The sequence below is a fragment of the Notamacropus eugenii genome, chromosome 5 (assembly GCF_028372415.1).
Source record: "Notamacropus eugenii isolate mMacEug1 chromosome 5, mMacEug1.pri_v2, whole genome shotgun sequence".
Classification (NCBI taxonomy): domain Eukaryota; kingdom Metazoa; phylum Chordata; class Mammalia; order Diprotodontia; family Macropodidae; genus Notamacropus; species Notamacropus eugenii.
The window spans coordinates 457,757,869-457,770,611 of NC_092876.1; the positions used below are offsets into that span (position 1 = coordinate 457,757,869).

The window sequence follows — 12,743 nt, forward strand, 5'->3', positions numbered from 1 at the left end:
CTCTAGTTCTAGAAAGGAAAGGAAGCCTCTTGGAGAAGGAACATCGTCCTTCAGATATATGTATCTCTATGCAGACATACTCCTCAGTTTCCATACTCCTCAGTTTCCATACTCCTTGCTATATTGATCTCTACTGTGACACAGTGAAATTTAATATGTTGACTGTTCCAATCAAAATTAAGTCAAACTTTTTAACAATGGTGATGAAAGGTACCACAAATACATGTCAAACGGATTCGTCATATCAGGAATTTTTTCTGTGTAACTTTGTTTCAAGGTAAACAGTCCATGACAAATCTAATTTTAACAAACAAAAATATATTATCTAAATCTATTAGGGTTCTCTGAATTACTAATATTAGCTTTGTTTTTACAGGTTTTAAAAAGACAAGGGTATGATGCTGCGTGTGATATATGGAGCCTTGGTGTTCTTCTTTACACGATGCTTACTGGGTGAGCTCCTGTGTCTTTCATAAATATTTCTTTGCCCTTTATCCCTGCCATGCATTTTAAGTATAATGTTGGTCTTCTTTTTTTAACCTTGGACTTAATCTTCCTGTGGAAGATTTTTATTTAAATAAATTCTAAATAAATCTATCATCAGATTGTCATTGATGATTTTCTGTGGAATATCTGCTTGGCTTATGCTAAATTTCCCATACTTTAATTAAAAATACATAGTGCCTGTTAAATCTTCTTTGAATAAACTTTTAAAGTTTGGTGTAAAAAATATATGATATTTCAGGATGCTTTAGTCTGCAATGTTTTTTGTCTCCAAAAAAGGATTTTTAGTTTACTACACATGTGAAAAAGTCCTTGAATTGATAACGGTGTTTATTTGTGACAGAACTGAGAGAAAACTTGGAATAGATTTTTTTCAAATGTTAATTTCTGTTCCCAATTTTACTAGGTAGTATTTTATAGCACAAGTAATATTTAATTTGGAGCTAGGTGGCATGAGTCAGGGTTCTAGGTGTGCCACTTTATTAGCTATATGATCTTGGGCAAGTCACTTAGCTTCTCTGCCCCTCCAGGTTCTCATCTGAAAAATGAGAAGTTTGGTGATATTACCTCTTACGGTCTAATGCTCTGTGGATTCCCTCATTGCATAGGATTTTCTGTTTGCTAAATGCTAGTTACAGGGCAGACTGCTTTTACACTGTCAAGAAATCTAAATCCAGTGAATAATCACCAGACAACCATAGCTTTTTAATCACCAATGTTCTACCTTCACTTTTATATACAAATTAATGGTAACAAGCTTCATAGCTCAGCAGCATAAGCATCTAGCCAATTGGGCACAGTTTTTTTGAGTAGCTAACTGTGGAGATCTTAGAACATTCAAGAGTAGCAGCTTCATAGAAATGACCCCAGAAAGTCTTTTTTTAATATAAAAAAAGAAAAGTTGGTTTTGCTTGAAAGATAATTAACTCTTCCACCTTCACCTTCTTATTTATAAAGTTTAAGTTTTAGGTCAGTGTTTAGAACTGCAAAAACCTTAGACAACATAATTCTAAATCTCTCATTTTACAAATGAGAAAATTGAGTCACAAAGAAATGAGGTGATTTGCCCCAAGTCACACAAGTAAGTACATACAGATGGATGGATGTTGTGTTTCAATTATTTTTCAGTCATATTTGACTCTTCATGACCCAGTTTGGAGCTTTTTTGGCAAAGTTACTAGAGTGGTTTGCCATTTCCTTCTCCAGCTCATTTTCCCGATGAGAAAACTCAGACAAACAGGGATAAGTGACTTGCCCAGGGTCACATAAGTAAATGTCTGAGGCCAGATTTGAACTCAGGAAGATGAGTCTTCCTGATTTTAGACCTGGCACTCTATCTACTGCTCCATCTAGCTGCTCACAGAAAAATGGATGGATGGACAGACAGATGGATGCATGCATACATACATACATGAAGGGAGAAAAATCAGGCTGTGAGGTCCTCTGTCTCTAGTACTTCAGATACAAAGACAAAGCACACAGTGCCTCCAGTAATTCTTGTTTCAGCAATATTCAACCTTGAGTATAAATTAACATTTGCAAGCAAGTCACATTTTTAATGTGTAGTCACATTTCAATTTTATTGTAAATTAGCTACACTCCATTTGCAAATGGTCCTGATGATACCCCAGAAGAGATACTGGCACGAATAGGCAGTGGAAAGTTCTCACTCAGTGGTGGTTATTGGAATTCCGTTTCAGACACTGCAAAGGTAATTTTATATTTAAATTTTTATATCTGTTACATGTTTGTATAAACATATGAAAAGAATGACAAGCATATAGATATATGGATTGATACATAATATTCTTGATACTTATGTAAAAAATTGTCCAGTTATTAGTTTTTTTCCGCTAAAGATATTTGACCTTTTTTATCAAAAAAAGGTCAAATATCTTTAGCGGAAAAAAACTATGCCTTTTCATCAGAAAATCTAAATCATACTAGACTAACAGGAACATGTTGATTTAAATTATTCAGGCTCTTGGAGAAGGATTCTCATCTTTGATATCCCAAGCAATGGTATAATTCCAACTGTAAGCTCAGACAATACAGAAAGTACTGCTGGCTTTTGATGACAAAGTCCTTGAGAAAGTTGCATACACCCATTCCTTGCTACCTTCTCTCTCCTCAGTCCCCTAGAAACCAGCTTTCCCCACTGTACAACTCCGTTGAAATTTCTGTATCAGAGGTTACTAATGTTATCCAAATGCAATGACATTTTTCGATCTTAACCTCACTGAAGTATTTGATGCTGTTGACGGCCCTCTAATTCTGAATTTTCTTTCTTTATTTGGCGTCTGAAGGAATTGTGCATTCCTGTTTCTTTTCATGTTTCCATGTCTTCATCCATTCAGAAGGTTGTTCAAAATTCTGTCCTTGACTCACTTTTCTCATTTGTTTGTGTTTCCCCTCAGCAGGTTTATATTCCTGTGGTTATCCCCTCTGCACAGGTGACAAAAAAATCCTTTTTTCCCGTGATATCTCTCCTGAGCTCCAAACCCATATTGTGGAGGGCCTTAGATATCAGACTTAGGAGTTTATACTAACCTATCTGATCCTTTATCCTAGTCACATGATTTGATCCTATTTCATATTATATCAGCCTAACTTCTTGATTTTTCTTCCTTAAAAACAACAGGATCCCTAATAAATTCCCTGACTTCAGTGTGACTGAAAACAATCACTTTTGCTATTGATGCCCAACTTAGTTCCCCTTTCTGAGGAATTCATCTTTTTGATATATGGCCTTCTGGTCCATGACCCTTGTACTCAGGAGAGTTGGGTTCCATGAAAGTCTGTAGCAGACTCATTTGTTTTCAAATTGATCACTAAATCTCCCAAACACCCTATGTTACCATCTATGAGAGGGCATTGCCATTGCAGCCAATTTAACAGAGAAGGTATATGAAAATAATGTGTTCCTATGAGTTGTCATGATTTTATGTTGTTGTTTTTCAAGCCACTGAACCAAGGTTTGGAGTTCTACTGGCTTCTTAGATTTACCCCAAGCCCACCAAACCTGAAGAGTTGTCAAAACAAGCCTTCCTTCGCTCCTCTCACACAACAATCCCCTTGATTCAGGCCTCATCATCTCTCATCTGCATTATTGTATCATCTTCCTAATTGATGTTCTTGCCTCAAGGTTCTTACCCCAATCTATCCTACACTCTCCTGCCAAAGTAATTTTCCTTTAGCTCAAACACAACCAAATGATGCCGCTACTCAACTCAAGGGCCTTCTTGTTGCCTCTAGAATAAAATATAAATTCCTCCTTTTAGCTTATAAAGCCCTGCAGGTCCTGGACATTTTCCTTCCAACTTCATTGGACATTACTGTCCCCCCTTCACTTTGCAGTCTATCCTGCCCTGTCATCTTCTCTGTCTCTTACTCACAGTCTGACATTTGTCTCCCATTTCTGTGCCTTTGCACTAGCCATTTTCGTGCCTGGAGTGTGCTCTTATTAACTCATATATTTACGCTAGGTATTTCTTTATAAATGCTTGTTTCCTTTCCTCCTTGCACGTACAGATCACTGCACTCTTTACAGCTGTAGCTCCGGAGTCTGGCACAGAGCGGGCTTCTAATCAGCACTTGCTGGTTGAGTCTTGGAGAAATGTTATGGTTGCACACTAAAGAAAGGCAGCTACAAAATATCTGTATCTTGATTTCACAGATATTTTCAGCTTGCAGTTACATTGTGATCCTTACATTAGTGCCACCATCTGCCTAATTTTCCTGTTATTCGTGTTGGCAAATGAAGCTAGTTCTATAGTGGCACATGGCACACCTTTCTGACTAGCTTCGTTAGAAAATTCATCTATCCAGTATTAACTAGGGGTCGACATTCCTTTTTTTCCCAATTGATACTCTATCCCACAGTGACTATTCTACATGTCTTTTCTCTTCAACCCTCCTACCTCATCTCTCCCCCAGTCATCGGTAGAGAATTGCTCCCATACTTAACTGAGAAAATAGAGGCCATTCCCCATGAATTCCATCCCCTCTCATCTGTGTATTAGAACCAGTTTTGGTAGCCATTCTTCTCAATCAGCACTTAACGCTTGTTCCTTTGGATCCATCTTCTCCAAAAAGATTATCCCTAGAGTGAGTTCCTTTCTCTCTTGTTACTCTTCAGGATTTGAGAGTTGGAGGTGCCTCCACAGCAGTCTAATCTGACTCATTCATGAAAGGAATCCTCACTGTAACCCAAGTCCATACAATCATCTTTTTTGTCTACTGGTTCTTTTTCATCATCGTGGTCTGAATCTCCCCATCCTTACGAAATGCTCAGTGAACCCTGACCTGCTCCTCTCTCCTCTTCTCAACCTTTTAGAAAAAGCTGTCTACAAAGATTGCTTCCTCTTCCTCTCCTCTCCCTCTCCACCTTTTTTCAATCTAGCTTCTGACCTCATCATTCAACTGAAACTGCTCTCTCCAAAGTTACTGATGATCTTGTAACTGATAGAAATAATAGGGTTTTTTTCTTAGTCCTAATCCTTTTTTATCTCTGTGCTAAATTAGACAGTACTGACCCCTTTGATACTCTCGTCTCTCCAGGTTTATGTGAGACTTCTTACTCTTGACTTTCCTTTTACTTGTCTGACTGTTCCTTGTCAGTGTCCTTTCTTAGGTAATTGTTCCTATTACATCTCCTAATTTTTTATGTTCCCCAAGACTATGTCTTAGACCCTCCTCATTTCTCTTTTTATACTCTCAAAAGACAGTATTTAATTTCTTTTATTATGATTCCAGGATCTTGTTTCAAAAATGCTTCATGTAGATCCACATCAAAGATTAACTGCTGCCCTTGTACTTAGACATCCCTGGATAGTTCACTGGGACCAGTTGCCCCAATACCAGCTAAACAGACAAGATGCTCCACACCTAGTAAAGGTAAATTTGCTAATATAACTTACTATTTTTAAGATGGTCCAGGAGACACTGATAGTCATTTATTTATTCAAATAAAGGTTTCTAGAGATTCTTGCTGTCTGCTCTTCCATTTTTGTTGAGTATCTGCCTCTGTTGAAGGCTTCTGATAGGAGCTATATCTCAGTAAATTATAATGAGTAGATAAGGAAGAAACCAATAGGAACATTTCATCTAAAAATTAACTCAGAATCAGAAGAAAAGTCAGAAAGAATCAAAGGCAAGCAAAACAGCTTTGAAAGTCACAATTACTATTTATTTTAAAAGAAAGACTGAATACAATAGGTTCAGTGTTTCATGTGCGAGCCTCTCTGTCTTCTGAATTTGGAACTGTTTATTTTTTACATAGGTGTTGGTTAAGTTCAGAATTTTTAAAATTTCACCAAAACAAAAAGCAAAAAAAAAAGGGAAAATTACTTCTGAATTCACTATAAATCCTGTGTAGGTAAACTTCAATTTTAAAATAAATAGTGGATATTTTTTGATTTCCTAATGCTTCTTATGCTTAAATCTGATTTGTGTGAAATGAAATAATCCTGTGTCCAGCCAAAGTTATTTTTATAAATTTATAAATTTGAATTTAATATAGTTATATTTAAGCATTCCTCAGTAGATAAAATTAGTTGTTTTTAAAAAGCAGCTTAAGGTTCATTTACTAGTTGTAGTAAATAAAAACAAATATGAAATTGTTTAACGTAGTAAAGACTGCTCCTAGCTCTATAGTAACGTAACAAAACCTTTTCTGGGCAGAATCATGAACCTTACTGTTGGCAACTACTGAGACCCTAGTTCCTCCATCTGCCTATTCAGATAGTTAATGTGCACTGTACAAGTCTCACTGAAGAAACTCCAGTTCCCTTCACATTATGGTAATGTGATGCGGGTTCTCCTCTAAAAAAATAGTCACCAAATACTGCTGCTTCTCGGATCATGACATTGTAGAGAGCTCATGCCCTAAATAAGAGTCAGGATTGTTCCATGGGACTGCAACAAAATAACTTCCAGTGCCATCCTACCAAACAAAACATATGCTCCATTTCTCACCCTAAACTTTATCCTCCGTTGTCTTTGTGTGTTTTAGCTAAAAGAGACATTTTAGTCCTATATCTAATATAATTCAACTAAATAGGTGTGTATGTCTTTTTTTTTTACACCTTTAGGGTGCTATGGCAGCTACATATTCTGCTCTAAACCGCAACCAGTCACCAGTTTTGGAACCAGTAGGCCGCTCTACCCTTGCTCAGCGGAGAGGTATTAAAAAAATTACTTCCACCGCCCTCTGAGGCGGCCTCAGCCATTTGTTTGGTACCGTGGTCTAAGTGATAGCACAAATCGTGGCAACAGGTAGCACATACCTGAGCGATGCCTGCAAGCACATGCTGTCCCGGCTGGTACCCACAGTGCTGCTGCTCCTGCTTTCATCTGTGCTCGCTTTCAATGACTGTTGGCAAGGTAGACTTTTCTGGAGCTCTGGATGGAATGAGAAGTGAAAATAATGAAGATACGTTCACCGAATCAACCAGAAGAGTCACGAACACCACCTCTGTCATTAAACAAATGGATACACACATATATGTTTATATGTGTGTGTATATATATATAAATATATGCATATACACACACACACTGAATGATAAAGTACTCTCTACCACATAGCATTATTTTTATAGGGAATATTTCTTGTCCCCCAAAATATTCTTTGTTACTTAAAAGGATGGACAGTTTCTGTTAAGCACTTAACTTAAACGACCCGTTTATATTAGCACTGTATCCTTTGTGCCATCCAGCATTTTGTATGTTTTTGTAAACAATTCATATACAGTACATTTCTGTACTGCTTTCTTTAATGTATACATGCCTTGTTTAACTTGGACCTTATTATGAATCAATTTGACAATTAAATCTGATTAAGCAGTTCACCTGGATTAATCAGTATTGTTGGACAGCTCGAAAATTGCCTGATTGCTCAACAGCTATTGAATGTAATCCTCTGATCTTGTACAAACACTTCCTCATGTCTATGTCACTGATTTTGTTCCTAAAGTGAGGTGCACTGTCATGAAAATCTAGGGAGCTGTTGTGATAGGGCAAGTCGAAATAGTGCATTGTTGTGCGTATGGGGCACGGCGTCAAGAATGTGCCAGGAAGTAAGCCTACCCACTTCGCAACTCTGTTGGCTTGGTTTGGTCTTTCTTCTTCTTAGTTAAGGAATCTTCCGCCTTGCACTTTTGATCTCGGGTGGTATTGGTTGTTTGTTTGTAGTTTAATTTTTGTTTGAAATTTTGTTTGGGAGCTATGACTGTGAGCGAGACAAGTAGATAAGGAAAAACTCATGAAAAACTCCGGTGTCCGTGGTAGCTGTGGTAGTAGGCGCTGGTTTGAAATTGATGCATAAATCTCTGCTCTCCATTTGAAATTGAAATTAAACCTTATAGTGAAAAGTATTCTTGACCATCCAGTATTGAGTTGGGAAGGTAAAACAGGAATTAGTTCATCTTGATGAATGATTTTGTGTACTCCTGAATACCTGGAATCAGGATACTTCCTTCTGACTAGTGGTCACCACACTCACCTAGACTGCCAGCGTTCATCAAAGACATACAGTTTGGCAGGTGTCACTATTTTGTTTCACCATTGCGTTGAAATTTATGCAAACATGATTACCTACGTGAGGCGGCTGAAGCAGATCTCTGCCCGAATGCCAGTGTCACTGTTACAGACTGTGATAGTGCTTAATTAACTCAGTTCCCTTTCTGCCATTAACTAATCAATCATAAGTATCATGAAAGATACCTGTTCAAGGAAGAAATAAGCTAATTTACCTCATTCTGAATGTGCTTAGTTAAATCTTATACACTAAGCCATATAAATCAGAAACTTTTTCTTGCTAAAATCTTTAATTATTTCTATGTAAGAGTATAAAAGCAGAAGGCTTTGATTTGGTTTATGTAAACAGCTTATGGCAGCGGCTTATCCTGCCTTAAATTTGTGAGCTAGCCTATTAATTGATATCCTGTAGATTTCAGGTTAGGGATACCAAGAACAGAAGCAAGACTGGATTCTGGATAAATTGTGTAGTTTTTAATGATTTTGAATCAAAGAGAAATGACACTATTTCCAGAACATCTCACAGACTGGAAGTGAGTTAAATGACAAGAGAGATTAAAACTAAATAAGAAAGGTGATTACTGAATTAAATATCTGTACCCCAAGTTATCCAGAATGGTAATCAGAAATCAAATAGAATAAGATCTCATAATATAACATAGGTGGGGCACCAGAAAGAACTTTTCAAGTTCTTGAAGTATTTAGCATAAATAATGCATAAGTATTCATGTTTTCTCCATTGCCTGGAAAGAGGTATTTTTCATTGATCTTGTCTGAACTAAGCATGACTCACATTGACATCCTTTAACATTGTTTGTCTTAAATTATGGTCATGATTTGGGGCAGAACAAGATATAATTCGGGCAGATTATTTTGTTTGTACTAAAGTTATTTTACTGACTAAAATTTAAAAAGCAATTGTCAATCATAAAATTATCCATTTAGAGCAGGAAAAAAGGACATTAGAAATCATCCAGTCCCATCCTTTCATTTTACAAATGAAGAAACAAGCCCAGAATAATTAAAGGCTCAATTTCCCTCACAAAAAAGAGGGTTAAGCCCTCTAAGCTATAAGTTTCTATGATTTGAAATAACCTGTTCAAGGTCACATAGCTGTTTGTTAGATGGCAAACTGTGGTATAATGAAGAGTCTTGAATTTTAAGTCAGTCTCTCTGCCCAGTTTGTGAGACCATGTCACCTCTCTGGGCCTCATTGACTATCTGTAAAATGAGGGAGATGGACTAGATGACCATACCAACCCTAGAATCTTAAGATTTCCCAATCCACTTGACAAATAAATTTAAGTTACATTTTTCTTAGAATTAGCATTCATTCAACAAATATTTATTGAATACTTCTTATCTTCTGAGGCACAGATTAATAAAAGAGTGCCTGCCCTCAGGGAGCTTATAGCTGATAAGGGAGACTATGTACACAAATAACTAGAATACAAGTATACAGTCTGTATGTATTATTGGATACTCTTGATTTTAGTATTATCAAAGAAGCGTGATCTTTCCTGCTGGATTTAGATAAGTTGTCTTAACTCTGTAAATAACAATTCACATAATCACAAAGCTATCACATTGCTTAAAAAAGCAGGTTATGAGAATAATTCAGGGCCCATTTTTTTCATCTGACTTTACTTTTTTTTTTATTAATTGCTACGAATCCAGTTCTTCCACATTTCTCCAGTTACTGTATTAACATGGACATTTAATCCTATTTTCCTCACCAATTAAGCTATCATTTAGAATACAGAAGGTAATATTCTGTTTTGGAAAAGCTTCCTCTTTTGTCTTTTTGCATTGCCAGTAATGAATGAGAGGCTTTTAACAATTAAAGTATTAGTTATTAGAAAATATTGGTTATTATCCAAAGTGCTAGTAACTTCCCATCATTCTGAGGATTATTTGGAGCATATCCATCATCCATTTTGTTTTCTTTTGTAAGAGATTGTATTAAAATTAAGATTTTTTGTTTTTACAAATCACTTTTAACTTTTTCTGGTTCATTAGAGATATTAGACATCCCATCCAGGTATTTTCTATTTAAATGTGTATAATTGTATTATGACTATTTCCAGGATTGATTGTTCCAGAGTCTGCTTGTTCCAGAAAGTCTCAGTCCTACCAGGTTTCTTACTGTAGTAGGTGGAGCTCCTTCTGACTAACAGGTTAAGTTTAGGCTTTGATCCTTGTGATTTGAAATTTAGGGACTAGGGTTAGATGTGTTAACAGATGACTTAAATCAGTATTGTGACTGTAGCCCTCTATCTCCAGGGTGCTTATATTTTGCTAATTTTAAATGAGAATTTGTGGAGATCTCTAAATGAAGGAATAAAATGAGGTTATTAATACCTGTGGTACTCTGCAGATCCATACATAACCACTCTTTCTCCAGTTAATGGATCTGTATTGGTATACTAGTCAAGCAAAGCAGTCAGAAACAACTTAGTTCTATTTCTGTCTATGGAAATTTACGTATGTAGTGTGCTTTGAAAAAGCAGTTTTTGGTACCTTATGTGACACAGTGCATCTCAAAGAAATCAAAATAACTGATAGCTTTGTTTCCTTAAACCTGGGGTCTCAATCTCGTGTTCATCACTTTGTTTTCACTAGTCTTTTAACTGTTTGTTTAAAAAGAATGCTAAAGGTTGGGATGAGAGCCTGTCTTCTACCTCTTAAGGCACTTTTCTCATGACTGCTACATAACCTTGAAGTTTATGATCAGCAGTTTAGGTTGACCAGGTTCAGGCCTGTTGATTACTAGCAGATCTTCTAGCAAAGTGCAAGTAGAGGTTATTGGACAAGAAAAATATTGATATAATTCACAGAAGAACCTCAAACAAAACTTCAGAGCTAAGTTGCCAGATATTGTATGTAAGTGTGTGAAAGAGGACAGAGAGGCTGGCTGTAATACTAAGTAGATTAGTTCTGTAATCTAGTGGGGTGAAGATTTTTATTTCTATTGTAATCATTATAGTATCGAGCAGAACACATACTGATGAGCATTTTCAGCTGATGTATTTAAAACAGAATTTTAAATACAAAGCAAGGACATAAGAATATATCGCTTGTTTTGTTTTATCTTAGTCAATGTAGTTCACAGTACCTCTAAAGCTTTGCTTCTTTATTTGGAAGAAAACAATAAGCTTCATGGTATGCCATTCCTTGGTAAGTTTAAAAATGATTGGGTGATGAGTTTTCACTCAGAAATGATGTAAATTTATTAGCTTTATCTTAGCTCTTATCCTATTCAAAAAGGGAGGTGTATCCATGACGGGTGTAATTAGTTTGCAGTTTTTGCTGGGGGTGGAAGAATTAGGGTGGGTATATACTTTAACGGTTTTTAAAAAAGAAAAAAAATCAGATAAATATTTTTCTACTATTACATGATTATACTTTATACTAGTTTCTCTAGTATGGCATGCCAGGAAGCCCAGGGTACTATATCATAAATTAATAATGTATTGTACCTTTTATTAGGCAGTTAAAGTAGCATCAGATGCTTGGCACTACTGCCATAATTATGAAATGCTCATAAAAGATCAAATATTACTGAACAATTTACATGATTAAATTATTCCCAAATCTGATCTAGGAAATTTTCCAATCATATTGTTAATGTGTAATCTAAACTATTTTAATTGTATCCATGAACAATCCTGGAAAGATATTGCTTGTATTCCTGGCACAACTCGTCAGGTTTTGTAATCTTTAAAAGAAATTAAAATTTATACAATGAATAAACTTTCCAATACATATATACACATATATACATGCCACCTCTTTCCACATACTTTTAATTATTGTATGCCGGTTGGATAACAGCATGTCATCTCAAATTAAGGTTCTGTCTCTTAACTCCTGCCTGTGAAATTGGGTTCCTAAGGCTTGAATATAGAACCTGGCAAAAATATGCTGCAGCTTATTGAGTAAATCTCATAAGATAAACGTTCAGTGAGACGTTTTAAATTTTGTTGGGGAGATTTCACGTCGTGCTGTCTGGGGATGGTCACACTTAGAACATCTAGGTTTTTTTTAAGTCAGTGGAAAGCCAAACTACATACAAATATTTGATAACCGTCAACCAGAGAAATTTATTGTCAAGAATGGCTTGTTTTAGACGTGAAATTTATGCCAATCAGAAGTCCAATTGCTAATGATCCTGAGGTCATTAACTTTTCAGTCTCACTAAAATTTCTAATCCTTACTTAACAAACTGAAGTACTACTATTTAGAAGGAGACTAGTCTACAGTTTTGTGACCTGAATCATTTGTAATTATGACTGCTTCTGAGGCAAGATCAAAGGCATTCTTTCACAATAGCTTTGCTGAATTAACCAGAAGTCCTCCGAGGTGGGTGTGACAGAAGCGTATAAAATCAAAGTGATTGAGAAAAGCATTGTTTTTGAAATATGAAATTCTTTGCTGTGCAAAATAGCTTCTGAGAATTTACTGATGAGAAATATTAGTTAATGTTTTGTTGAGAAAGTCTTTACAACAAAGTAGGTATCCTCAGTGTTGTGCTAATTTTTTTTTAATAAACATAAAACTTGGAGATTTTTATGTTTGAATTAGAGATCTCAAATGGAAAAATGGTCATTCAAATTTACTTTGCCTTAAGTATACTATTATCCCACATGTGCAAAAAGCATGTATCTGAAGGAGAACCCCAAGATTGTGCTTTAAATGAA

At 35.9% G+C, this 12,743-nt stretch overlaps 1 protein-coding gene across 6 annotated transcripts in view; it reads left to right on the forward strand.

Moving 5' to 3' along the window:
• Positions 1-11,820, forward strand: part of RPS6KA3 (ribosomal protein S6 kinase A3) — a 107,075-nt gene extending 95,255 nt beyond the window's left edge. For all 6 annotated transcript variants that reach the window (XM_072615318.1, XM_072615313.1, XM_072615317.1 and 3 more), the window contains 4 exons: positions 377-453; positions 2,098-2,215; positions 5,260-5,400; positions 6,597-11,820. In XM_072615318.1, coding sequence (XP_072471419.1) covers positions 377-453; positions 2,098-2,215; positions 5,260-5,400; positions 6,597-6,719 — 459 coding nt within the window. In that variant the 3' untranslated portion in view covers positions 6,720-11,820. The remainder of the gene's footprint in view (positions 1-376; positions 454-2,097; positions 2,216-5,259; positions 5,401-6,596) is intronic.
• The last annotated feature ends 923 nt before the right edge of the window (positions 11,821-12,743 follow it).